Below are 24378 nucleotides of genomic sequence, written 5' to 3' on the forward strand. Positions count from 1 at the left end.
CTGGGATCTCAACCCAGAATTCCAAGGGGCGGGGGAGACTGCAGGAACTATAGGATAGCTACAGAATAGCTACCCACAGTGCAACACTCCCGAAATCGACGCTAGCCTCGGACCATGGACGCACACCACCAAATTAATGTGTTTAGTGTGGCCGCGTGCACTCAACTTTATACAGTCTGTTTTACAAAACCAGTTTATGTAAAATCGGACTAATCCCATAGTGTAGATGTACCCTTACTCCAGCCACTTTGTTTCCAAACAACCCATAGTGAAGTGTGAGGTCAGGGGGGGTCGCCCTTCCGGGGTGGTGCGCTGGGTCAATCGTGAGCCCGGGAGGGAGCGGACACCTTACAGCGAAACACCTCTGGACAGGACCAGCACCGGACCCACTATGGAAACTTGCTAATCCCTACAAGGAGGCACTGGGGCAGCTATGAAGCAACGAGGTGGTCTGCAGACCTGGTGGCGCTCCTCCCCTGCAACCCGGCCTGAGAGAGGGACACGCTGGCTCTTTTCTTAGCATGCCCCAGCCCCGGCCCCCAGAGAGCTAAGGATGTGTTCAACCCGGAGCCATCTCCCTCCCCGTCCCAGCAGCTGCCTCTAGAGAGCTGCTTACTGGCACAGCTGGCAGCGCACCGCTGGGCTGGGCGAGACACACAGGGCCTGCACAGGGAAGATAACAGACAGCAGTGTTGTTGGGGGAGACAGAGCCCTACCCTTAGGGTGGGGGACAGACAGCAGCCTGAGGAAGAACCCAATAAAATAAATATTTAAATGACTATGAATAAAATTTATTGGGCTATAAAAAGATTTCAGGTTAAACAATCAGTGCAATGAGCAATAGCCAGAGCTACTGCAGGGGCTGATGCCACCATAGACTGGTGCCCGCCAGCCTTGGAAGTGCATGAGGCCCCATGCAGGCTTCACGCTAAACCGGGTGAATTTTTTTGTTTCTTTCTATTTCATTGAGTTGCTTGATTCCACAGATAAAGTGCCAATAGGAAATGGGACTAATTCTAGCAACAAACACCAGCAAGTGTTAATCACAGGAAACCCAATTTGCCAAGCAGAGCCAGTGAACACCAGCTGGCTACTCCACACGCTATGCAGCTTGGCAGTAGGGAAGGAGGGGCATTCATAGGGTTAAAAGGTTATCTGAGGGAGATGGGGCTCTTCTATATCAGCCTGCGAAGGTCCTCAAAATTCAGCATGTTATTTGCAGTTTCTGACCAGGCTGCATGAGTTGCCCCATCCATTTCAGGGGCCAGACGGTTGCTGTGCTCTAGAGTGTGGTCTGCACCCCCAATAACTGCCTTACACTCTGGGCACTTGCTCCTCTCCATTGCCCCACCGCAATCACCAATCACATAAATGTGGCCATTGGGGCACTTGAACCAGTGACCTTGTGGATAGCCAAAGGCACTAACAATCTGCACTCGCTCCTCCTCAGAGATTCCCAAGCCAGACTCTGGCAGAGCTGTCTTTAGTTCTTCCATTTTCATCTTCACCACCTTTTCATCCTCTTGGGTGAACTTCTTTGTTCCCTCTAGGATCTGCCGCAGAGTGGCAATTTCTCTTGAGATAGAAGTATTCATCTTTGCAGTTGCTGTTTTGCATCTGGCCAGAAAACTCACCAGGTATGTAAGCCTCTGAATCTCACTCTGGAGGTCAAAGAGCTCCTGACCAGTGAAGCTTAGCCGGGGCTTGTCCAACCACTCCTGAATTTCAGCCAGTCGCCTCCTCAGTCCTTCCTTCTCGCTCACATCAAGCTTGTTCAGGGAGCTCATCAGCTCACCCAGGCGCCCATAGAAGCCAATCAGGTTCTCAAGAAGTCCAATACTCTTTGTGGAGAGATCAGGATGTGTCAGCTTCTCTTCCAGCATGAGATATTTAATGGACAGATTTCTTCGCAGCACAGACTTCCCTTCCAGCACACCCTGCAGTCTGTGCCTCCTAGTTTCAATTTCACTTACTGGACCTTGGATTCTCTCTTTCACTCTCTCTATCTCCTCCAGTCGCCTTTTCACGATGGTGCCATACCTCAAGTTCTTCCTGATCACTGTCTGGCATCTGGGGCAGACCTTCAGCTTGATGACAATTTCATCTTCATCCATGTAATGGTCGAGGCCTTGGGCCTCAAAGATGTGGCCACAATCCTCCAGTTCCACAAAGCGAGCATCTGGCTCGTCCTCAAAGCCAAAAAAGATCTGGGTGATTTCATCCTGGTGACACACACGGCACTTTTTTGGGCAAGGTTCCCCACACAACCCAATGCAAGTATGACCACAGCGCAGTAGCTTAGTGCATGGTACATCGCAACGGGGCCTGTTGCATGGTTCAGAGCAAAGCTTGGTACACTGGTAGTGCTGACACCGCCACTCACATGGCTCCATGCATAGGATACACATCTCTCCACATTTCTTTTTGCACCAACTGTGGATGCAGTGGTTCTGACAGGCTTGCTGGCATGGAGGGCATTCCCTGGTGCAAGGCTGCTGACACTTGTGGGAGCAGATCAGGAAGCGCTTACAAGGGCTCTTGCAGTGCTCATGAAATCGCCCTTCAAAGCAGGTATGGCAGGAACCTGGGCATGCATGGCCACAATCCAGTTGGATAAGGCATTTGGTTTTGCATTTCACAGGCATCCCACGTTTCATCTCCACTGTGATCCAACACTTCACCTGCTGGTTGTGGCCACATTGCAGTGTGACCGTAACCATCTCAAGACACTGAACACTGCATTCCTGCCCACAGGACATACTACATCTGTGCCCACATTTCAGATATTTTTGACAAGGCTCTTGACAGCAAAACTCGCTCTCAGGAGTGGAGCAAGGGACCATCTGCTGGTGGCCACACTTTGGGATGGTTTTCAGCACTTTCACCATGCATGCTCCACAGCGCTCAAAGCACAGTTGGGGGCAACGATGGCCATCTTTGCAGAGCACCTTTTGACAGGGCTTCATACATTGAAACTCTTTATGCTCTAAGTCATAGGGGTGACATGCTCGAGTGCAGACATGCCCACAATTCAGCCTGAATTCACAGGGGCGACTACAGCCCCCTTCAGGAACTCTGCAGAAGTCTGCTCCCTTGGAGACCAGAGTCCTAGTGTCAGGATGGTTCTGACAGCAGAGCATCAGTGAGCGACCAATATGACCCTTCTCCCACAGGGTGTGAATGATCTTGCTCCAGAGAGGCACCTTGCCAAGCATTCCCATATTCCCAATACAGTATAGCCCTTTCTTAGCTCTGGATAATGCTACACAAATCCGGTTAGAAATCTGCAGGAACCCAGCTTTCTCTTCCTTATTACTCCGCACAAGTGATAGCAAGATAATGTCATTCTCCTCACCCTGATACTTATCCACCACATGAACCTTCACACCTGTGAAGATCTTGGCAGGCATGAGTTTGCGCAAACAGAAAAGCTGCCCAGTGTAGGTGGTGAGGATGGTGATCTGAGAGGGCAAGTAGTCCTGGCACAAGAGGTATTTGCACAGCTCCACCACAAACTGGGCCTCATGTGGATTCTGATGGCTTTTCCCTTCCTGGATCTCCTGTTCAGGGAAGTCATGCTCCACAAAGAAAAGATTAGATAAAATCCCCTGAAAAGAAAAGAGGGGAAAACATTACAATGTAAAAACCATTCTAACCTTCCAACACTGACACCTGCTCTTTCATGCCTACGGTGACCCACTTAGCAGTTCCTCTGTAGATTACTTGGATTCAGGGCGCAGGACTCTGGTCATTGCACACTTAAGGCAAAAACTCCTCAGTCAGACCCCTCATAACATACCTAGTAAGGGAGAGTTTGGGAGCTTGTTGGCCAAACAGTGTCCCACTTGTACATCACTGACTATTCCAGGAATCCTGCAGCATGTAGAGGATTTGATTCCTTATCTTAGAGTCCAACAACTACAATTTATTCTTTAGGTTACAAAAAGGAGTTTGTGCTAGTGGCATGTTCACAGGCTATAAACGAGAAATCATGGCTCATTCATTCACACTTGTCAGTGTGAATACCCATGTACTTAGGATAGGTAGGAGAAATGAGTGATAAAATAATCATGCACAGTGTTTCTTTACTTGATACCTACTAGCCAGGGTGAAAAACACCTTCAGTATCCCATCCCCATGGGACCCTTATACACTTTTCTTGAAGATGTATATGCAATACTTGTAGTCCACGTAATAAACTTTATATGTATGAGTTTGAGAGAGTTTGTTATTGGACTCTGAATAAGCGTATGTACTTCATTCTCCCATCACACTATTCTCCCCCTTTCATGGCACTTAAGAATCTAAAATAGCCAGTCTCTGGTTTTTCATGACGATCTTTTTCTTTCTCAATTCCTCTTGCTTTCCCAATCCCATAATTCACACCATTCCTTTTATTTTTCAGTGTTTTGTTTGATCTTACTTTCCTCCCAATTCCCATTCTCCTTGACACAGCCACCGCAGTGCTTGGCCCCTCCAACACACCCTACCCATTGCTGAGAAGAAAGCAAGGGTTTCTCCTCTCTTCCATAGTACGGGCTAGTACTGTCAGGGTCCCTGTTGATCCCTGGCTCCCTCCTCCAGTGAGGTGGAGAATGCAGCCCATGCACCTGTCCAAAGTTTCCATTCAACCTAGGTGAACATGCAAGTAGAATCAGGCCATTTCAGTCAGAGCCAAGTTCCTTCAGGAAAGATGGATATTCATGCATATGGGCACAATTCTCTGGCTGTAGTTACAGTAATGGCTGCTTAATAAACTGCACTGGTTGAACATGTTTTTCCCATTAGAGCAAAACCAGGATTCCGTGTTAGTGTCCACAGATTAATAGAATTTAAGCTAGAAGAAACCCTAGTCTGACCTCCTGCATAACACAGGCCAGAGAATTTTACCCAGTTAACTTCTGTATTGACTCCCCTAATGTGTTTGACTAAGTAGTCTTCCAGAAAGGCATCCAGTCTTGAAGACATCATGAAATGAAGAATCCACCATTTCGCTTGGGAGTTTGTTCCAGTGGTTGATCACCCTTCACTGTTAACAATTTGCGCCTTATTTCTAATTGGAATTTGGTTTACCTTCAGCTTCCAGCCACTGGTTTTTGTTGTGCATTTCTCTGCTAGATTAAAGAGCCCTTTAGTACCCAATATTTTCTCTCCATGTATGTACATAGCTCTTTGGGCAGAGAATCTTTTTGTTCTGTTTGTATGTACAGCATCTAGTACAATGGGGCCCAAGTCCTTGACTAGGACTGTAGACACTACAGTAATATAAATATCATCCATCTTTTTTATAAGATAACTACTCCTACATCACCTGATTTCTTTATTTAACATTACCAATTTTTATTAGCTAAACTTGATCAAAGAGACAGAAATACTTGAATACAAACCCATAGAAGTGACTGGTTTGGATGATACAAGGAGAGGATCAATTTTAGTCAGTAAGGGACGGGCCAAGGGGAGTGTTCAGAGAGAAATTGCTTGGTGCCTTCTGTAAACTCACCTTGATGTTTTCATATTTGAGGACAGAGGGATGGTTCTCCAGCTCCCGGTATATGTGGGGAGTGAGGAGCTGGGCAATCTCAGGGCGCATGCGGTGCTGAAACACAAACAAAAGTTACAGGAGAGCTAGGGTTAGCTATAGCCAATATGAATGGGCAAATTTCTTACATGATGGAATGAACTGAACAATCCCTCCTTTTCTGCTTCATCAGGGAGACAATGACCAAATTCAAGACAATGGTGCCGCAGAAATGGGAACGAACCCTCCCTCTACCACCAACTCCAATCCAACCAGATGAAAAAGTGACCAAATATATCGTCATGAAGATACGGCACTGTAAGTAAGTTTGTTGCTTTTAGTGCAGTTCCCAGTGGATAGGTTGTCCAGCATCACATCAGCATGCCGTCACTGTGACATAACCTACTCCATGTAACCCCCTGAAACTATTGTTATATGATTATATTTTGTACAAAGTATGCTTTGTGAGATACCATTTGAGAAGTCACAATCTGTTAAACACTGTTACAATGTATCTTCATTGTATATGAAATTATGAGATGTTGCTATGTTTTGTGAGTCTGCTTCTCACACTCTCTTCAGTTATGCAACAGGGAGAGAGTCCAAGAACAGAAAGGCTGTACCAGAAGATGTAGTGCTTGTGTCTTGAATGGACACAGAAGCTGGCCTGCATGGATCTGACATATCCCAGCGCTCTTCTCGGGGATTAAGCAAAACCTGGTTCTTTGTTTTGTTTTTTCAGATTGCTTTGGGAGCAGGAATATGAGACTGAGCTTCCTACAGACTCCAAGACTCCAGCCAGGTAAATTCCTATTGTGACACTACATTCCATATTTGTCATAGTAATATTATGATACGATTATGGCATAATGATGATGCATTTTGTAAAAGATTGGTCATGTAAGGTGTTACTGGAAAAGTTATGATTTGCTGTATATGATTACTCTATTTGTATTATATATCATTTTTGTATATAAAGTTATTGACTGTGTATCTGTATTTCATATGTAATTACACCTGGGTGACACCCACTAGGCAAAATGCTTCCAGTCTAAACAGCTGGTTGTGAAGGGCCTATTCAGGGTAACGAGCCATTAGGAAAAACAATAGGATTTAGGGAGAAGCTTATCACCAGTGAGCCTTCCTAAGAATGCTCCAGACTGTCCATAAGTAATGGCTGCTATGATTCTGCAAGGGCATGTGACTAGAGCACATGACTCTGGACTCAATTTTCAGTACCTGTATTTTTCTACAAATTGGGCTGGGAACTGTTTTTGGAACAATGGGTTCCTGCCACATGCTAATCCTATATAAAACAGGGAGCGACATCATCTGTTGTTCTTCACTCCCCCACAATAACTCAACATCTAAGAAAAGCTCTGAAAGAAAAGGTCTTGGAATGGAGGTGGGGATCCCAAGCTGCAAAGCAAGTGCAGCTTGTGTCTTGAGAATCTGCAAGCCTGCTTTTATCAGTAGGTCCCTATCAAATTCACAGTCCATTTTGGTCAATTTCATGGTCATAGATTTTAAAAATTGTGAAGTTCATTATTTCAGATATTTATACCCACCTCTGAAGGCAGCAGCACAGAAGTAAGGGTGGCATAGTGTAGTATTGCAACTCTTACTTCTGCACTGGTGCTGCTGGTGGAACACTGCCTTCAGAACTGAGCACCTGGCCAACAGCCACTGCTCTTCGGCCACCCAGATCTGAAGGCAGCACAGAAGTAAGGGTGGTAATACTGCAATCCCCCTGCCGCCACCCCCAACAGTAATCTTGCGACTTCCCCCCACAACCCTCTTTTGGGTTGGGACCCCCGGTTTGAGAAATATTGGTCTCCCCCGTGAAATCTGTATAGTATAGGGTAAAAATACACAAAAGACCAGATTTCACGAGGGAGACCAGATTTCACAGTCCATGATGCATTTTTCACAGCCATGAATTTGGTAGAACCCTAATCATTAGTCAGGGTGAGAAACTGCTAATTCATATCCAATCTCTCTCATATTTTAGGTTTAGTCTGTGGTTTTGTTTATTTTCTAAGTAACCTGCTTTGATCTGTTTGCTATCACTTATAATAACTTTATCTTTCTGTAGTTAATACACTTGTTTTATGTTTTAACTTAAACCGGTGTGCCTTTAAATGGAGTGTCTGTGGGAAAATCTCAGTCTGGTTACCACAAGTGTGCATATTCCTCTCACCATTGAAGGGGGCAGGCATAATGAACTAATACTGTACAGATCCCTGTGTGGTCAAGATGGTATAATTTTGGGTTTATACTTTAGAGGAGGGAATTGGGAAATTGGCCGGTGTCTGCTGTTTGCACTCAGGTAACCCAGTTTGGATGAGTAGCACCACCTGCTGTCATGTTGGGTGATAACAGGGCCTGGGTGAGGCTGGCTGTGTCCCCAACCCAGCTGCGTCTTAGAGGGGTGCAGCGGTTCCCACAGTTCTCAGACTGCACCCAGGTGTGACAACCTGTCACACCTATATCATGGAAAACGAATACAGCAAGCAGAAATCCTAGAGCTGCTCCTCACCTGATAATTCAAGCGGACAAAGGGGAAGCCGACTTTCACCAGCCGCTCAAAGAGAGACATCTCCAGGTTAAAGTTCTTGGCCAGGTCATACACATTAGCACTAGGCCGCAACTGAAAATGAAAGTGTTAGAGTCCAGCTATTATGAGTTCTCTCCCCCCTCCCCAATCAGCAACATTTCCTTTCTCCACTGGAAGGGCACCAACAGAGTTTTTGAAAAAACACCAAGTATTAGGGCCAGCTCAGCTACAATGAATCAGGCACAGAAGTGAGGTTAAGTTACTGCCAGAGCTGTACAAGACTTTTGTCCCCAGAAGCACGTTGGAGGCTAGAGGGAGGCAGTGCCAGTGACTGCCACTGTGGATATAGCTGGTGGGGGGGGGAGGATGATAAACCTGTGGGACCCTGCTGCTTGGCATTTTGCTGTGCCCAATCTCTGTCTCTGTACAGTGGAGGCAGCCCCACATGTACACATTACCTGCTGGTGGTCTCCAATGAGGATGAGGTGCTGACAGGCTTTGCTCAGAGTAGTGATGGTGTGAGCCTCCAGCACCTCTGCTGCTTCTTCCACTATGACAATTCGAGGCTCCACTTTCTGCAGGATCTGACGATATTTAGCAGCACCTGGAGGGAAAGAGAGGCACCCTCAACAGAGCCCAACTCCTCCTACAGGCAGCAAGCTAGTGCCCAGGAACTCCAAGACAGATATTTAAGGGAAGGAGAGAACCTCTCCAGGTCTCAGTTCCCAGGAAGACACAAAAAGTTCTCTGTCATGCATTGCACATTCCAAGACTCATCCCCAAAGAGGCTTTGTAGCTGCATCTTGGTCCATGCCCAGGAGGGCTCCTAGGGGTGCAGGGATAGATGGTGTGACCCAAAGACCTCTTGATGCTAACAGGCAGAGAGATGCATAAGGGTTACAGGAGTCCCCTGAGTCTTGCATCTACATACTAGTTCACCAAAGAATGTCATGTGAGGTCTCTACTGCCAGCCTGTATTGCACTGGTTGTCAAAAATCTTTCCTAAATGTATCTGCAGATAATATGTAAAGAGCTCTGTGTGTGTATTATATAAAATTATGGTTTTAAAGCAGTGACATGTCTTAAGACAGGTTCTATCAGACAAAGTAGAAGACACTTGTCTCCCCGGCTGGCCATTGTATACTGGTAGTGGTGGATTAACACATGGGCCCCAGCCAATTTGGGCCAGACAAATCTCAAGATGCCAGGGCAGGATGATTTAGCTGCTGCGTCCTCTGCTCTGCTGGCTGTGCTTGGGGTAGGCTTCTTGGATGTCAGGGGGACGGGGGTCAGCCAGTGAGTGCAGCTGGAGGGAGCAGCAGCAGCCATCACCTCTTCCTTGTTGTTTTCTTCACTGCTGCCCATGGCTTCTTGCCACTGATGGTGACAGGCTCCCCCACTATTCTCCCACACCCGTTCGGGCAGCCAGGGATAGGTGGCGAAAGAAGATAGGGAACACCACCGCCTGCTTTTTCTCCTCCAGCCCAAAGCTGAGCAGGAATGCCCACTCTCAGCTGAAGTCCTACCACCCTGAGCCCAAGCTGAGCTGCAAGGACATGTTACTGATGCAGGTTGCAGCCCATCAGTAACTGGAAGAACATAGATGGTAAGAGGGCTGGGGGTGGGGGAGGGGGCACTGGGATGGGGAGCTTCCCACAGCTAGGGGAACCACGAAAATCCCCACTACCTCAACCCACAGCAACAGCTCCCAGGGAAATGCAACAAGGAGCCAAAGTGGGGGAAGGAACACACTCTGCTGTTCTGGTCAAGAGAGGAAACATGGAAACCCCAAACCCTCCCGTGGGAGCCCCCATCACCTCTTTCTTACTTCTCAATGTTCAATCACTTCTCTCCCCCAGACATGACCGAGTCTCACCTCTCCTCTTCCAGTTTTTTTTCCCCTGTCTCTTTTGGTGATTGCGAGGTATATGGTGAGACAGGCTTTGTTTGGGGTTTTGTTTTTTTTTTTATGCCTCCGGCCACAGTGCTGAGGCCTTTGGGTGCCACTGTCGCTGCATCTCACAATGCAGCATTATTTGCCCCACTTACCCTCTTCTGAATCTCAAAGACCTTTGCCGAGCCTACTTCCCCATGCACATGGTTCATAGCCTTGGGATCTTAGGGTGGATTCTTGCATGTCCATTGTGATACCAGCTGAGCAGGGGGTAAATAATGCCATATGCGGTCTTCCATAGTACAGTTATCCCACCTTAGCATTGGATGAAAGACTATAGTACTATTTACCCCAGACTTCATGTTTAAGATCTTTCTGTGTATATTCCCCGCCTCACCCAGCATGGACTGATGTGGCACTGTTTACACTGGGCCACAGCTTCCAGACCCAACTCACTCAACTAGGAATTTCACAAATGAACTGTGGCCCATGCAAATTTACTTAACAAAAACGGTCAGTGGAATCAACTGTTATGGGCTACTGGTCATCTGTTGCTATGTAAATGCCAAAGCCTGCAGGTGTGTGTGGGGGGGGAATAAAACAAAAGAAAAACCCAAATAGTTAGAGAAGTAGTTCAGTTTCAGTGACTTTTTCCCATCCGTAACACTGATGAGGAGGCATTGGTATAATGGAGCAATGAATGTTCTCTCTGCAGTATTATTGGAAAAGCTATGTTCTCATTTGCTTAGTAATGACCAAACATCCTGTTATGTGCTCTGACTAATCAGAACCTGGACTGTTCTTAAAAGTGTGATTTAATATAGAAATATAAGCTAGTTTCTGGTTAGCTAAAATAGTTAGTCCTAAAACTTAATTGGTAAAATGTCAACTTTCTCAGGTTTGAGATGAATTGCCTTTGGCAGAAGGCCAAGACAGTCACTTTGGCACACATCAGATTCTTTCATAATTTTTTCATAGTTTGTGTGATCAATTGCAAACTTTGTTTTAAACCAGTTCGCATCATTGGTTGAAAAAAAAAAAAAAAAAAATGGTTAATCACTTCTCGTAACTGTTGTTCTTTGAGACATGTTGCTCATCTATTCCAATTAGGTGTGTGCGCGCTGCGTGCACAGTCGTCGAAAAGTTTTTCCCCTAGCAGCACCCATCAAGTCAGCTGTGGAGCCGCCTGAAGTGGTGCCTTCATGCCACTCAAAATATGACCCTTCCCACCCAGCACCTCCTCAGTTCCTTCTTGCTGGCTACTCCGACAGAGGGGAAGAAGGGTGGGTTTGGAATTGATATGAGCAACACATCTCAAAAAAACAAGTGGTGAGTAACCATTTTTTTGAGTGATAGCTCATATTGATTCCAATTAAAGTGGCTCCCCAAGCCTTACCTAGGCAGTGGGGTTGGAGTTAAGAGCACACTGACTGCACTACCGCTCTGCCAAAAGCGGCATCGTCTCTGGCATGCCAGATGATGGCGTAGTGAGAGGTGAAGGTATGCACCAAGGACCAAGTTTCTGCCCTGCAGATTTCTTGGATCGGGACCGAGGCCAAGAGTGGAGCACGCAGTAAGAGCCGGGGCTGGTATGTTGGCCACTTCGTAGCATGTGCGAATGCACGACATGATCCAGGAGGATATTCTTTGAGATGAGACCAGGAGTCCTTTCCGCCGGTCTGCCACTGCTATGAATAGCTGGCTGGACCCCTCTCCCCAAAAAAGGTGGACCAATATTCCACAAAACCAAATGTATCTACATTCCACCACTTACCTAGATAGCAGTTCACTTCCAGCATCTTCTGTTTTCCTTCACTCATGGAACAGGAAGGATCACTTGGACATTTCTCCTTCAGCACCTTTCTGAGTTCCCTGAAGTCATTCATAATCTGTGAGATATCCTACAATGCAGTGTCATTAGCACTGAAATTCACCATCACCAGAAGATTCATCCCCATCAACTTTAAAAGCCTATCTAATCTAAAGTGATGTCTCATGTCTTGGTGCCGAGAAAAACAGCACACCATCCTGTTGTCATCTGTCCCTTGCAGAATGTTGTACCCATCTTCTTATGATAGAATCCCCAGCAAGGCTTGTCTGTCTTCCTTGGACAGTTGAACAGCTTTGTCAGCATGCTAGATTTTTCTTGCAAGTCGAGCTGAGCAGCTATCCACAGGTATGTCCCATACACCTCTCTGTTGAATTTGACCAGGTGGAGCTTCAGAGATATTTTCAGCAGTTTCCACACAGAGTACCTGGTATAATTTGGAAACCTCTAGCTTTGTGGCATTCGTCCTGGTCATCATTCTGATGGTCATAGCCTGCCTATCTTTGTCTGCCTCATCATCTTGCATTCAGTGGTTATGAATTGCCAAGCCTCCTCTGATTCTTTGAGGGCTAGTTCCTTTCTTCACTAAATCTGCAGTGATGGAACTTCTCAGTCTCTCTGATGCTGTGTAACATCTGCATTTGCCCTCCCAATCCAAGAGTCTATTCTTCCAACAACCACCAACTTCTGTGTCACACATAAAGTCCCTTCTGACTTCAGGCAGAAAAGAAAACATGGCATATCTGGTGCAGGTCACAGCTGTTCCATTGAAGGCCATCACGTAAATGAGAGTTGGGATTTCCTTTTATGTACAGTCCCTCACACTCCCTTGCCAAACTCCCTCTCAAACTCTCCTGTTAGCTGCCTGTTTCTAGCTCACAAATTTGTCAAGCAACTGACTTTTTATCCTGCTTAGCTCCACCACCTACCAGCAAGCAGCAACTAGTCACTCTGTCTTCAAACAAGGGGGAGGGCTAATCAAAGGACCAAAGGTCAAAGTTACATGGCCTTTACCTAGACACCACCAAACAGATCTGTCTGAGCTGCTAATTCAGAGGCCCATGGCCCAGCTACAGAAACTATACTCAGAGAAAAAACGAACAGAGGAGCTCAATACACCACTCACCAAGGCCTCCTACCTCTAAGCATAGAGTCCACTGCTTCAATCTCCAAAACACTCCTGTTAGCTGCCCTTGTTCATGACTCCACACACACCACTTGCTGATTCTGGAGATGGAGTCCATTGGGAGCTGTGTCCCTCCACTGATCTGGGATGCAGTGCTGGTTTGTTCCCTACATGCCACTCACCTGTAGTCGTCATCCCTACAACCAGGGCCTCCTTAAGAATGCAGAGATCCTCCTGTAGCCTCAGTTCTGCCAACCTCTCTGCTGCCACCTGGTACTGCTGCTCATGCTGCAGGATCTTTCGTCGAATCTCCCCCTGGTACATCTGTAGCCAGCGCCTGGAGAAGGACATGATCACCAAACGAGAGGAAGGATGGTCCAGTGCTTAGGACACTAACCTAGAACTCATGAGACCTAGTTTCTGGCCTGTGATCTTGGGCAAGCCATTTAGTATTAGTGCCTTACTCCCCCATCTGAAAATGAGGATAACAGCCCTGTCTTCTGACACAGGGTGGGAAAGGAAAAATCCATCAGAACTGGTGAGGTGCCCAGCTATTACCATAGTGGAGGCCAGATGAGTACTTTACATAGATAGGGGAGCATGCAAACTCAGGGCAATCTCTGGGCATCGCCTGCCCAAAACACCCAAGAGCATTGTTACCTGTACAGCCTCCAGCGGGAGCTGAGGTCCAGCTGCCACAAGTCCTGGACACCCCTGGCTTCTGCCTCAGTCATTGCATTCAGTTTACGGAGCTCAGCCCTCATCTTCTGCTTCATTTTCCTCCTCTGAGCTGGTTGCATCTGCAGGAAGAACTCCCATCAAGCAGTTACACGTACAGTTCTCTGCACCAGCATTCCCCCATCACTCCCTCCCTGTCCAGACAAAGCAAGAGAGCAAAAAACCAAGCTTCCTAGTCCCAGTGAATGTGTTTACCTCCCACTCCATGGCTTCCTGCTGTGGCTGGGCTGCCCCTTGACCCTGCTTTTCCAGCTTCATGGCCAGCAGCATATTTGCCAGTTCCATGACGGCACCATTCTCATCTTCCCTCCTCTGCTGAGGTCTGGCTGCCTCCTCTTCCTCAATCACTCGGTCTGCCTGAATCAGGTCAGCCTCCTCTGGGATCTCCAGCAGCTGTTCCCCCTCCTCTTCCCCCTCCTGCTCCTCCTCTCCATCCTGCTGGCCACCTATAAGAGAGGTAAATCAGCCATACATGGAGGCATCAGTGAGGGCAATGCAGCTAAAGGGATGACAGAGGGACACTGCAGTAGGACGAGAATGCGGCAGTGGAGAGGGGCATGCTGGGATTTTAATTATCCACGGTACTTTTCAAACACTATCATCTTCCCTCACTTCCCCTTCAATATCATGCACTTTTCAGTATCTGCTGAACCACAGCTTCCCCTCACCAGGCACCTCCTGGCTTATGCATTCGCCCCCCTACCACAGGCTTCATGCATGGTGTGACAGGTTGCGTCACAGAGACCACCTCGAGACTGTCACCTGGTGTGCTGAGACTACCTCCAAGCCCATTTTCCCCGCCAGCTTGGAACTCCAGAACCCTGTCTTGTCGAGCCAGACATGCCAGTCTGCTCCAAAACAGACCCAGGGTCTGAACCATGCGCCCCAAAGCTGCAGACTTAACTGAAAACAGCTTAAGAAGTGTTCCTGTCTCTAGCACCCAGAAACCCAGCTCCCAATGGGATCCAAACCCCAAATAAATCTGTTTTTACTCTGTATAAAGCTTACATAGGGTAAACTCAAATTGTCCGCCCTCTAAAACACAGAGAGAGAGATGCACAGCTGTTTGCTTCCCCAGATACTAATTACTTACTTTGGGTTCAATAATAAAAATGATTTTATTAAGTATAAAAAGTAGGATTTAAGTGGTTCCAAGTAACAACAGACAGGACAAAGCAAGTTACGAAGCAAAATAAAACAAAAACACGCAAATCTAAGCCTAATACATTAAGAAACTGAATACAGGTAAATCTCACCCTCAGTTGTTCCAATAACCTTCTTTCACAGATTAGACTCCTTTCTAGTTTGGGCCCAATCCTTTCCCCTGGTACAGTCCTTGTTCCAACTCAGGTGGTAGCCTGGGGAATTTTCATGACTGGAGTCCCCTTTCGTCTGTTTCACCCCCTTATACAGCTTTGGCACAAGGCAGGAATCTTGTGCCTCTGAGTCCCCACCCCTCCTTCTAAATGGAAAAGCACCAGGTTTAACATGGATTCCTGTACCAGGTGACATGGTCACATGTCCTGTGAGACCCCCAAGCCTTCATTCTTCCTGGCCTGACTCACGGGAAGGCTTGAAAGTAAACAAAGCCATTTGCAACCAATTGTCCTAGTTGATGGGAGCCATCAAGATTCCAAACCACCATTAATGGCCCACACTTCACATTACAATAGGACCTCAGAGTTATATTTCATATTTCTAGTTTCAGATAGAAGAATGAAACATTTATACAAAATAAGATGACCACACTCTGTAGATTATAAGCTTTGTAATGATACCTTACAAGAGACCTTTTGCATGAAGCATATTCCAGTTACATTATATTCACACTCATTTTCATAAAATCTTATGGAGTGCAACATCACACATGGATATACACTTGTCTTCATACACCTGCAGGAGGTGTGAGCCTCTTACCCGCATTCTCAGACGCTGGGTTCTCTGCACCATTCTGGGTGAAGGCAGTAACACCAAGGCCCAACCACTCCAGAATCATAGAGTTCCTTGAACCCTTATAGTAAAACCACTCATCATCCTAATATAATGAGAAATAAATCAGCAAGGCTTGTGCAGCTCAGAGCAGCATTTTGAAGCCAAACTATCATACACTCCTCTTCAATATACACACAGACAGCTTAACTAGGGCCAGACCCAAATCTGTCAGCAAGACTCCTGCTTGCTGCCTCAGTGCAGCAGATGGGAAAGTCTGTGGCGGCTTCAGGTACCTTCAGAAATCAGGATTTTTACTGAATTTAATCTACAACAATTTCCCTTGGTTATTGGTGGCTTTTTATATTGATAATAAAGGGAATATCAGCTTGAAATCTAGGCAGTTTCAAAGAGTGAGATGAAAACAATTTCTGGTCCTACATCAGCCCTCTATCTCCCCCATCTCTTTACTCTAAGATCACTGCCAAATTTTTATGGGTGAGCAGTTATATTCTACTTAAAATAACTCCTCTTTTCCCTCTGGCTTTATGAGACCCACAGAGAAAACAGACTCCATGGGGAAAATGTGATACTGACTCCATATAGAGTGCTGTCAGCTGCACAGAGGAAAACCAAAAAGAGAAAGGTTTTCCCTTTAAATTCTGATCCTTCAAAGAGCTCTGCAACAGGGGCTCTTCCCACACCCAGCTGCTTGCAGATCCAGGGCCTTAGAGAACACAGTGCTGTAGTCACAGGCACAAGCAAAGCATTTTCAGACAAATGGGATTTAAGTTGAAAGGGTCACTTAGAATTCACTTTGCCCCAAACCAGTCTGTTTGCCCGAGACTTCTGCACTGACAAAGAGAAAACACATTGTAGCATAATGAGGACAGTTAAAGGATTTGGCAGCAGCTAGGGGAACTGCTGAGGATTTTGGTACCTAGGAAGGCAGGAAAGGCACTGAGGTTTTGGCAACAGGGAGGGGGATAAATCTCTTCTTTTCCTAACCCTTGTGAGCATGCTCAGAGAAACTTCCAGTTCACTTCCCCACTGATTCTTGATATTAACCAGCTATCCTACTGTCCCTACCCTGCTTCCTTCACTGCATCCCTTGGAGAGCAGCAGACACATTCAGCTCTTGTGCTTAAATCCTCAGCAGAGAAACTGTTAATTCTGACTGTTAAATTGCCATCATTCAGGTTCACAGTTAGCATTCTACTGAGATGAATGGGACAGTTCAGATTTCTCAGAGCTATTGTTCTGGGCAGTCAAATTGGGAAGGCTTCTCTGCAGCCTCAGGGTAAATGTAAAGAATACAATTTTTCAGCAGACAATTCTGCAGCCATGGAATACACAGGGCATAAGTAAGGTTAAGATTTTTAGTAAAAGTCATAGACAAACAATAAATCACAAAAGCCCAAGCCCTGCCACCTGGGGCTGAAGTCACAGAGGTCACCTAAAAATCACCCAATCTGTGACCAAATTGTAGCCGTATTGATAAGCTCCCAAACTATTCAATGTGGCCTTCTTGCCTTGAACTCCTCAGTGAAACTAGCACTTCACTGCAAGCAGCGAGGCCTGCTGGAAATGGCTGGGACTTTCCTAGAAGCTAACACTGAATCTCTGTACCTAAGGATTATGTGCAGAAGAGGTACAGTCAGGCATTAGGGCTACTGGCCTGGAATGACAGGATTCCTCTTACCAGACCATTCATCAGGCTGTCCCAGTGTTGCGTAGTGATATATCTTTGCAAGTGGCGTTCATGCAACACTCCATGTGCTGTACACTCTAAGTGTCGTGCTCCTTCACGCAGCTCCTGCTCTGACCGTTTCATCTGGGTGATTATCTATGCAAAAGGAAAGAGGAGTGAAGCTTTCAGAAGTTATTATGCTCTGGAAATCCAGGCTCTGAGAAGAAACATCTAGAACAGCATAAGGAAAAGTCAGGGCTAAAGAGTGAATGAGAATGGGAGACTCAGCAGATAGGCTTCAGCATGAGAGGGATTAAAGAAGGAGATGGGGAGAAGAGGGCCTGGATAGGTAACAACTGCACAGGTGGATTAGCTGTTGCATCTCTTCCCTGATGTGTGGGCAGCCTCCCCCCGCCAAGATTTTCTAGAACCCCACACATACATTCATGTATGCCCTGCGGAGGTGCGTGGGCAGGCTGCGGCGAAATTCACACTTCTTCCGCAGCTCTCGCAGGGTAAACTGCTTCAGGATCTCGCTGCTGCTTCTCCCTCCAACTCGCACAATCCCACTCTTCTGAGAGGTGTAGATTCCTGAGCATGCAAAACATTAGCATGAAAGAGCCACTCTCTGTTCTCTCTGGGAGTGGGGAAAGCAGGGAGAATCACATCAGGGCCACATGCCTCCACTCACCTCAGGGAGCCCTCCTGTGTGTGTGGGGAGGGGGGAATTCCAGCCAGTCCAATCCAATTTGGAGTAGGATTTTCTCACTGCACAGCAGTGGGGACCAGAATGAATAGCAAACCCATGAATGCAAACATCAGATTCAAAGGAGGGGAGTTCCAGCACAAAGCATAGCTGTTTGAACTTAAACCTTCACCCCATACCAGGCAGACCCTCTTACCTTCCAGGAACTGATCCAATGCATGGTTGGTGTAACAGACAACAAGGATGGGAAACTTCTGGAGAGTGCTTTGCCACACCTGGTCGTTGGTCAGGAAAGCCTGAACGATCTTCAAACCCACATAGGTCTTTCCTGCAAGACAAGCCCAGAATCAGAGATCAGAAATCCAGGCCAGATGTGCAGTTCTGGAATCAGGTTTCATCAGATCAGGGTACAGGGTCAGAAGCTGAGTGTTTCATTCCCAGCTCTGGTAAGGGACTGCCCATAGTGACACACGCAGGTCAATTAATCTCTCTAGGCCTCAGTTACCCACCAGTAAAATGGCAGTATGGTCCAGTATATAGGGCACTGGACTGGGAGACAGGTGACCTGGGCTCTGTTTTCAGCTCCCCTTCTTATCTGTCATGTGACCTTTAGCAAGTTGCTTCACCACCTAGGCTTTGTCAGTCTTATCTATAGAGACTGTAAGATATTTGAGGCATGTACTGCCTTTGTGTGTATATGAAGTGCCTAGCATAATGCAGCCCTGATCTGAGATGGAGTCTCTAGGTGTCAAAGAGAAATAATAAAATAATGCAAGACATTAAGCACACTATAACAGATATCATAAGAACTTAGACAAGATTCTGGTCTCCTCCACGCCTGCCATAATGGCGAGGTCTATAGTTCCAAGTGCCATTTCCCTACACCAGCTACAATGGAAGGGTCTGTAGTCGTCATTGCAATGCAAGGTCATCAGAGGATTAGGAGCTGACCACTTGTAACATTTTGCAATGCTGTGGATGGGTGTGACAGATACAGAGCAAGATTACACCAACTCCACACATGCAGACACCATGGTATCAGATCAGCCACACACATGGTATCAGTGGGAGCTAAAAGCCTTCTGCCCCAAAGACACAGGCCCAGGTCTCACATAGTGTCATTGTATCCACACCAGAAACCCACATACATGGTCATATTTAGCTTTAGGACAAATTTTTAATTTACTAAAACATCAAATATCAAGAAGAGGATGAGGTCACTGTCACACATAACCTAGACTGCAGTGGAGTTACACGAGCACGAGCTGGGCACCAGTAATTGAGCTCCAAACACACGAAACCCATTGAGACCAATCCCTGTTCACCAGTGCAGCTGACAGGGGCTGCTCCAACCTTGCATGGCTTATGCAGAGCAGAAAGACACTAAACTCTGTGCCTGCCCACACACAGCATGGTCCAGGAGGCAGAGATTCAGGGCCAGCTTCTCCTTTCTAAACAGGCCAAGCACTTGTCCTCCTATGAAAAGGCTCTCTATTCATTGCATGGACCTGTTAGGACTTTTTCATTCTCTGTATACAAAGCCCAGGAACAGCATCTGAGTCCAGCCTGTGCATGAAGTTGGTCATCAAAGGATGTTATTTTCCTTTAGAATTTTCCTCTACTTTTAGTGCTTTTCCGACTGGGCTGGTTCAAGGGATGTTTAGCGGAATTTATTAACTGGTGCCCAACAGTGCAGTTCTAAGCAACAGTGTATCTCACCAGTTCCAGGAGGCCCCTGGATAATGGCCAGCTCCTTGGTGAGTGCCAACTGCAGGGCTTGCATCTGGGACTCATCTAACTTCAAGGCTTCCATTGAAGGCCACTGGTTGGGGTCTAGAACATTCACCCTCGGTCTTCTCAAGTCATCGGGGCTCACCAGGAAACCCTCCTTTCCAACTGGAGAAGGCTCCTCTATCAGGGGCGCAAGGTTGTACGTGCTGCCCATTGCCAGGTATGCTGGCTCCTTCACCAACACATCACACTCCACAATGTATTTCTGAAATGGGATGTCTTCTTCCTGGATCTCCTGCAGCCCTTCCAGCACGTGTCGGTAGGCTTCAAAGTAAGCAGTTGTCTCCACCATTAGAAAGGAGTCAGATGGTTGGACCTCTGCCAGCAGCGCCTGGCTGTGCTCATTAAAGCACAGCTGCACAATGCCCTGGGACAGGTCTGCATTATCACGGTTGGACACTGTGGCAAAAAGGAATGTTTCAAAGTTGTCTTTAGACATACAAACCAGAGACCCATACAACAAACGCTTGGAATTCTGCCATCGCACAAACTTCAGGGGCTTTGTGTCAAACTGGACCTTGTAGACGATGCCAGATGAGGAGCAGAGGGGGGTGATGATCCGGGTGTCAAAGTAGATTCTGATGTCATCAAACTTCCTTTTCCTCAAACCTTTGTCCTCAAAGTTCTGCAAAAGCTCCAAGATGCCTTCCCTTAATGGCCTAACAAAGTCCTCTCTTAGGAGCCGGAAATGCGTGTCCAGGTAAACACTGGTGCTATCATACCTCCCAGAGACAATATTGGGACGAAGAAAGGGCTTTTTATCCCGATGCACCTCGTTGTATGTGGGGTAGATGGTCATTGTGCGGTAGGTTTCTTCCTGACCATCACCCTGAGGTTGCACTAGGGTGTAGTCATCAGCTCTCAGAGTGCCCTCACGCCTCTTCTCCTGCAGATGCTGAATAAGGGTCAGGACTTTTTCTAGGTTCTTCTCAATCTGTTCTGTAATGTCCACACCAGATGCTCTCAGGGCATTTATAGATGCTGGCAGGACAGACATCAACATGGAGATTTTCTGCACAGAACTGGCTGGGAAAATGCTCACCAGATCCTGAAGGAGGGAGATGATGTTGTTTATATGCTCAGGGAACTGATGTCGTACAGCAGGAATCACCTCAGTCATCATGTCTGCAACATACTGTGGCAGGCAGATCTTGAGGAAGTTTGATTCCTTTACCATGCCCAGGAGCTGCTGGACACTTTGGCGGTCCATTCTGGAGCTGCATGCCCTCCTAAGAACCTGGCAAATAAGCTGGAGGAAGCTGGGTTTCATAGATGTTTGAGACAGAAGCTCCTTGAGCCCTGAACTGGAGGCAAGTGTGATGACCACTTCAGAGGGGTCTTTCTGAAGGAGACTATCCAAGAATTTGTAGCCAATCCTCCTGAGTTGCTGAGGCTGTTCATTGGGCTCCTGGCACTGGGCTCCGCCTGGAACAGGATTCTGATGGAAACAAGGATTTTCACAAGGGTGGATTCTTCTGCCCCTGCCACCATCTTGGCTCTCATTTCTTCTTCTTCTCCTTCTGGCCTCATTTTCCTGCTCATTCCACTGTCCTCTGGGTCCATCATTGGCTTGTCCACCCTGGTTTCTCCTTCCCTGATTGGGATATTGTCCTTCACCATGGTATCTTCCTTCCCTCTGCCCAGGGGGAAGAGGGTTATTGTTAACCCTGAGGTTTCCTCCAGGCTGGGCTGCTCCTCTCCGAGGATAGCCTGGTGCATTAATTGCTCGGTTTCTGCCTCTTTGTGGCAAGCCAGCATCTTGACACTCTACAGGACCCAAAGAGAAAAAGATATTTAGAGAGAATGCCTCCTTAGAGAGGCTGCTTCCTGACACAATGTTCACTGGGATAATCCCCACTCCCCATGACACCATATTTGCCAGCAGCAGCATGTTTCAGACATTTCATATCACGTTGTAGAACTAATATTTTATTTACATCAGTATGTTTTCTGCTGCATAATGAGTAAAGGTACGATTCAGCCATGGACTCCGTGACTTCCACAGTAGCTGAGCTGGATCAGCTGTCAGCCCCCAGCAGTGCCAGGGCTGAAACAGTGGGGGGTGGGGAGGGGATTGGGTCAGCCCCTACCACTGGAGCAGCTACTGCAGCCAGCCCCAGGGCTGGCCACCCAAGCAGCTGGCCAGCCAACTCCCAGGGCCACTGGAGCAGCAGTGGCCACCAGCCCTGAGGCAGGAAAAGTGATCCCCAATGGTCCCCTTCATCCCTGCAGGCCTCCCACTGTAAGTCCCAGTCTGTCCCCCCGCTCCGGTGTTTTTAGTAAAAGTTAAGGAGAGGTCACGAGCTTATGTGAATTTTTGCTTATTGCCCATGACCTGTCCCTGACTTTTACTAAAAATACCTGAGACAGAATCTTAACCTTAGCAACGATCAGGCACTGAGGAAAATGACCAGCATAGAGTTTAGGATTGTGGCTAAACTATCAAAGAGAAAGTAAAATAACTCCCTTTCCATGTGCTGAAAAGCTGAACAGCATGGGGCCCAAGATGAGGTCCTCTTTACAGATTGGGTTTTCCCAGCAGCTAATGGTTGGTTTAATAGCCCATGAGAAAGCAGCTGTCGGTTCAGAACTTTAGTTTTACAGTAGAGTTAAAACTCAGAGCAGCAGGACAGACTCTTCCCCCTTGTCAGGGCAAATTAGGCACCAGATACTATGGTAATGATAGCCAAATAACAGACAGGTTCCAAGGCATAGGACTCATCCCTATCTGCCTCTATTTGGCATTAGTCAAATTAAACCAATAAAACCCACTGAAACAAAAATCTAAGAAGGTGGTTTTGTAAAATATGTACCAATCAATCCCTGCTCTAAGACAACAATGATGAGTGGGGTAGAAGATCTTAGATTAAAACAGAAAGGCAGTGTGTCCAGTGCTGGGAATGGGTGACGGGGAGAGAAGTGGGTTTTAATTTATGTAAATTTCAGTCTCAGTTTTTCCTCTAGCCCCATTCATTAAGCAGGCCACTCACCTCTCCAGTTAACATTGTGCAGCCTTGGGTAGGGTTCTTGTCCAGGTCTCCTGCCATCCATTCCTGAGAGTCACTCAAGTCCTCTTCTGCCTGGTTCTTTGCGCTACTGCAGGCAGACACACAAAGCCAAACAATAATCTTTAAAAGAGAACCAGGCCAACACTGCCCAGCATCCACAAAACCAGGAGCACTCTGGGCACCTCTGTGGGGGACAGCATTAACTCCACAAGGGTATGTTACCATACAGAGTAGCAATTACACCTGATGTTGCCAATTCAAGGATAGTTATACTATCTTAGCTCATCAATTAACGCTTTGCATACTAGGGACCCTTCACCATCTGCATCTCTTCCCCTAAACATGAAGCTGTCACCATCCTAACTCCAGTTTCCTTCCACTGAGCATTGGAACAACCCAGTCTGATGGCCTCATGCTCCCTGTCCTCCCATGAGGACACCTCTGAGCCAAGTCCTCCCTGCTCTCTCAGAGCAACCTGCCTACACCATGGTGGTCCCTGTCCTAAGAGGTGGGAGACATAAGTCCCAATAAGGCCAGACCAGCATGCACAAACCTCAAAGAAGTGTCACCGTGGGACTACCCCCCTTTCCTGTAACTGCCTCTCATTCCCATTGGCAGGGTATCCAAATGTTCCAGGAATCACAAATCCAGTTTGTCTAGAAGACAAATCCTGTGTCCTTACCCACCACTGTGCTGCTGGGTTTCTGTATGACTGAAAAACAGCTCACCCCTTTTGTCACTTCTCTATAGTCAGTTTCAGTTTCTAGTTCTCCACTAGCCCAGCCCAGGGGGGTGGCCCAGGAGCTCCTGTAACTCTAGGGCGTTTCCAGGGCACCCAGCACCAAACACGAACCCACTGCACCAATTTTTGCTCAAAATTCACAAATGTGAAGTTCTGCAGTATCATTTCCCAGCTTCTTATAGCCTGCCCTCCAGCCCCCCCTTCCTCTCCTCCAGCCCCTGGCCTCCCCCATTCAGGGCCGGGCCCTCCCCTCCAGCCCCCCCTTCCTTGCCTTCCCTCCAGCCGCTAGCCTCCCCCTTTCCGGCCCTCCCCTCCAGCCTTCCCAGGCCTCCGCTCCAGCCCCCCAGCCTGCCCTCCAGCCCCGCCTTCCTCTCCTTCCCTCCAGCCCTCGGCCTCCCCCTTTCGGGGCCCGGGCCTCCGCTCCAGCCCCCCAGCCTCTCCGTCTCTCCAGCCCCCAACCTGCCCTCCAGCCCCCCCTTCCTCTCCTTCTCGCCAGCCCCCAGCCTCCCCCGTCTCCGGCAGCCCCCACCCGACCTCTGGGCACGAGCAGCGCCCTACCGCCATGAGGGGCTTCTCCTTACACAGGTGACCCCCCCACAGTACCCGGCCACCCTCCGCGCTGGGCCCAGCCTGGCCCGAGCCAAGAGCCGCGCCCCGCACCAGGAGAGGGAGACTGAGGACGCTTCTCACCATCCCCAGCCAGGCGCCGCCCGCACCCTGAGGGGGAAGCGGCTCCGCCTCGCCAGCGCTTTCAGTTTCCTTTCCGGGGCGGAAGGGGGCTGACTCCGCCCGGGGGCGGGGCATATCGGGGGCGCCCGTGGCCCCGCCCACTGGGCCCCCGCGCATGCGCC

At 47.8% G+C, this 24378-nt stretch overlaps 1 protein-coding gene across 2 annotated transcripts; it reads right to left on the minus strand.

Moving 5' to 3' along the window:
- Positions 1-769: 769 nt before the first annotated feature.
- On the minus strand, positions 770-24307 carry ZNFX1 (zinc finger NFX1-type containing 1). 2 transcript variants are annotated; one of them, XM_032795582.2, is made up of 14 exons: positions 24218-24307; positions 22768-22873; positions 19706-21544; positions 18183-18314; positions 17723-17871; positions 17293-17436; positions 15579-15696; positions 13857-14107; positions 13584-13723; positions 13106-13260; positions 8534-8679; positions 8058-8168; positions 5501-5596; positions 770-3608 (listed from the first exon to the last, which is right to left on the minus strand). In XM_032795582.2, the coding sequence occupies exons 2-14, from the start codon at positions 22826-22828 to the stop codon at positions 1176-1178; spliced, it is 5775 nt and encodes a 1924-aa protein (XP_032651473.1). In that variant the 5' UTR covers positions 22829-22873; positions 24218-24307; the 3' UTR covers positions 770-1175. The 2 variants fall into 2 exon arrangements, with proteins under 2 accessions (XP_032651473.1, XP_032651474.1); XM_032795583.2 differs by having other exon boundaries at positions 24086-24228.
- Positions 24308-24378: the final 71 nt, after the last annotated feature.

This window comes from Chelonoidis abingdonii, chromosome 14 (assembly GCF_003597395.2).
Source record: "Chelonoidis abingdonii isolate Lonesome George chromosome 14, CheloAbing_2.0, whole genome shotgun sequence".
NCBI lineage: Eukaryota > Metazoa > Chordata > Testudines > Testudinidae > Chelonoidis > Chelonoidis abingdonii.

Bases quoted from the DNA above. Each gene is read 5' to 3' on its own strand.
- ZNFX1 (XM_032795582.2), bottom strand. From the start codon at position 22,828: ATGGATGGCAGGAGACCTGGACAAGAACCCTACCCAAGGCTGCACAAT. The intron at 15,697-17,292 runs GTAAGAGGAATC...TCATTATATTAG, and splicing joins ACAGCCTGATGAATGGTCTG to GATGATGAGTGGTTTTACTA. The intron at 5,597-8,057 runs GTGAGGAGCAGC...TTTGTGTTTCAG, and splicing joins TTGTCCGCTTGAATTATCAG to CACCGCATGCGCCCTGAGAT.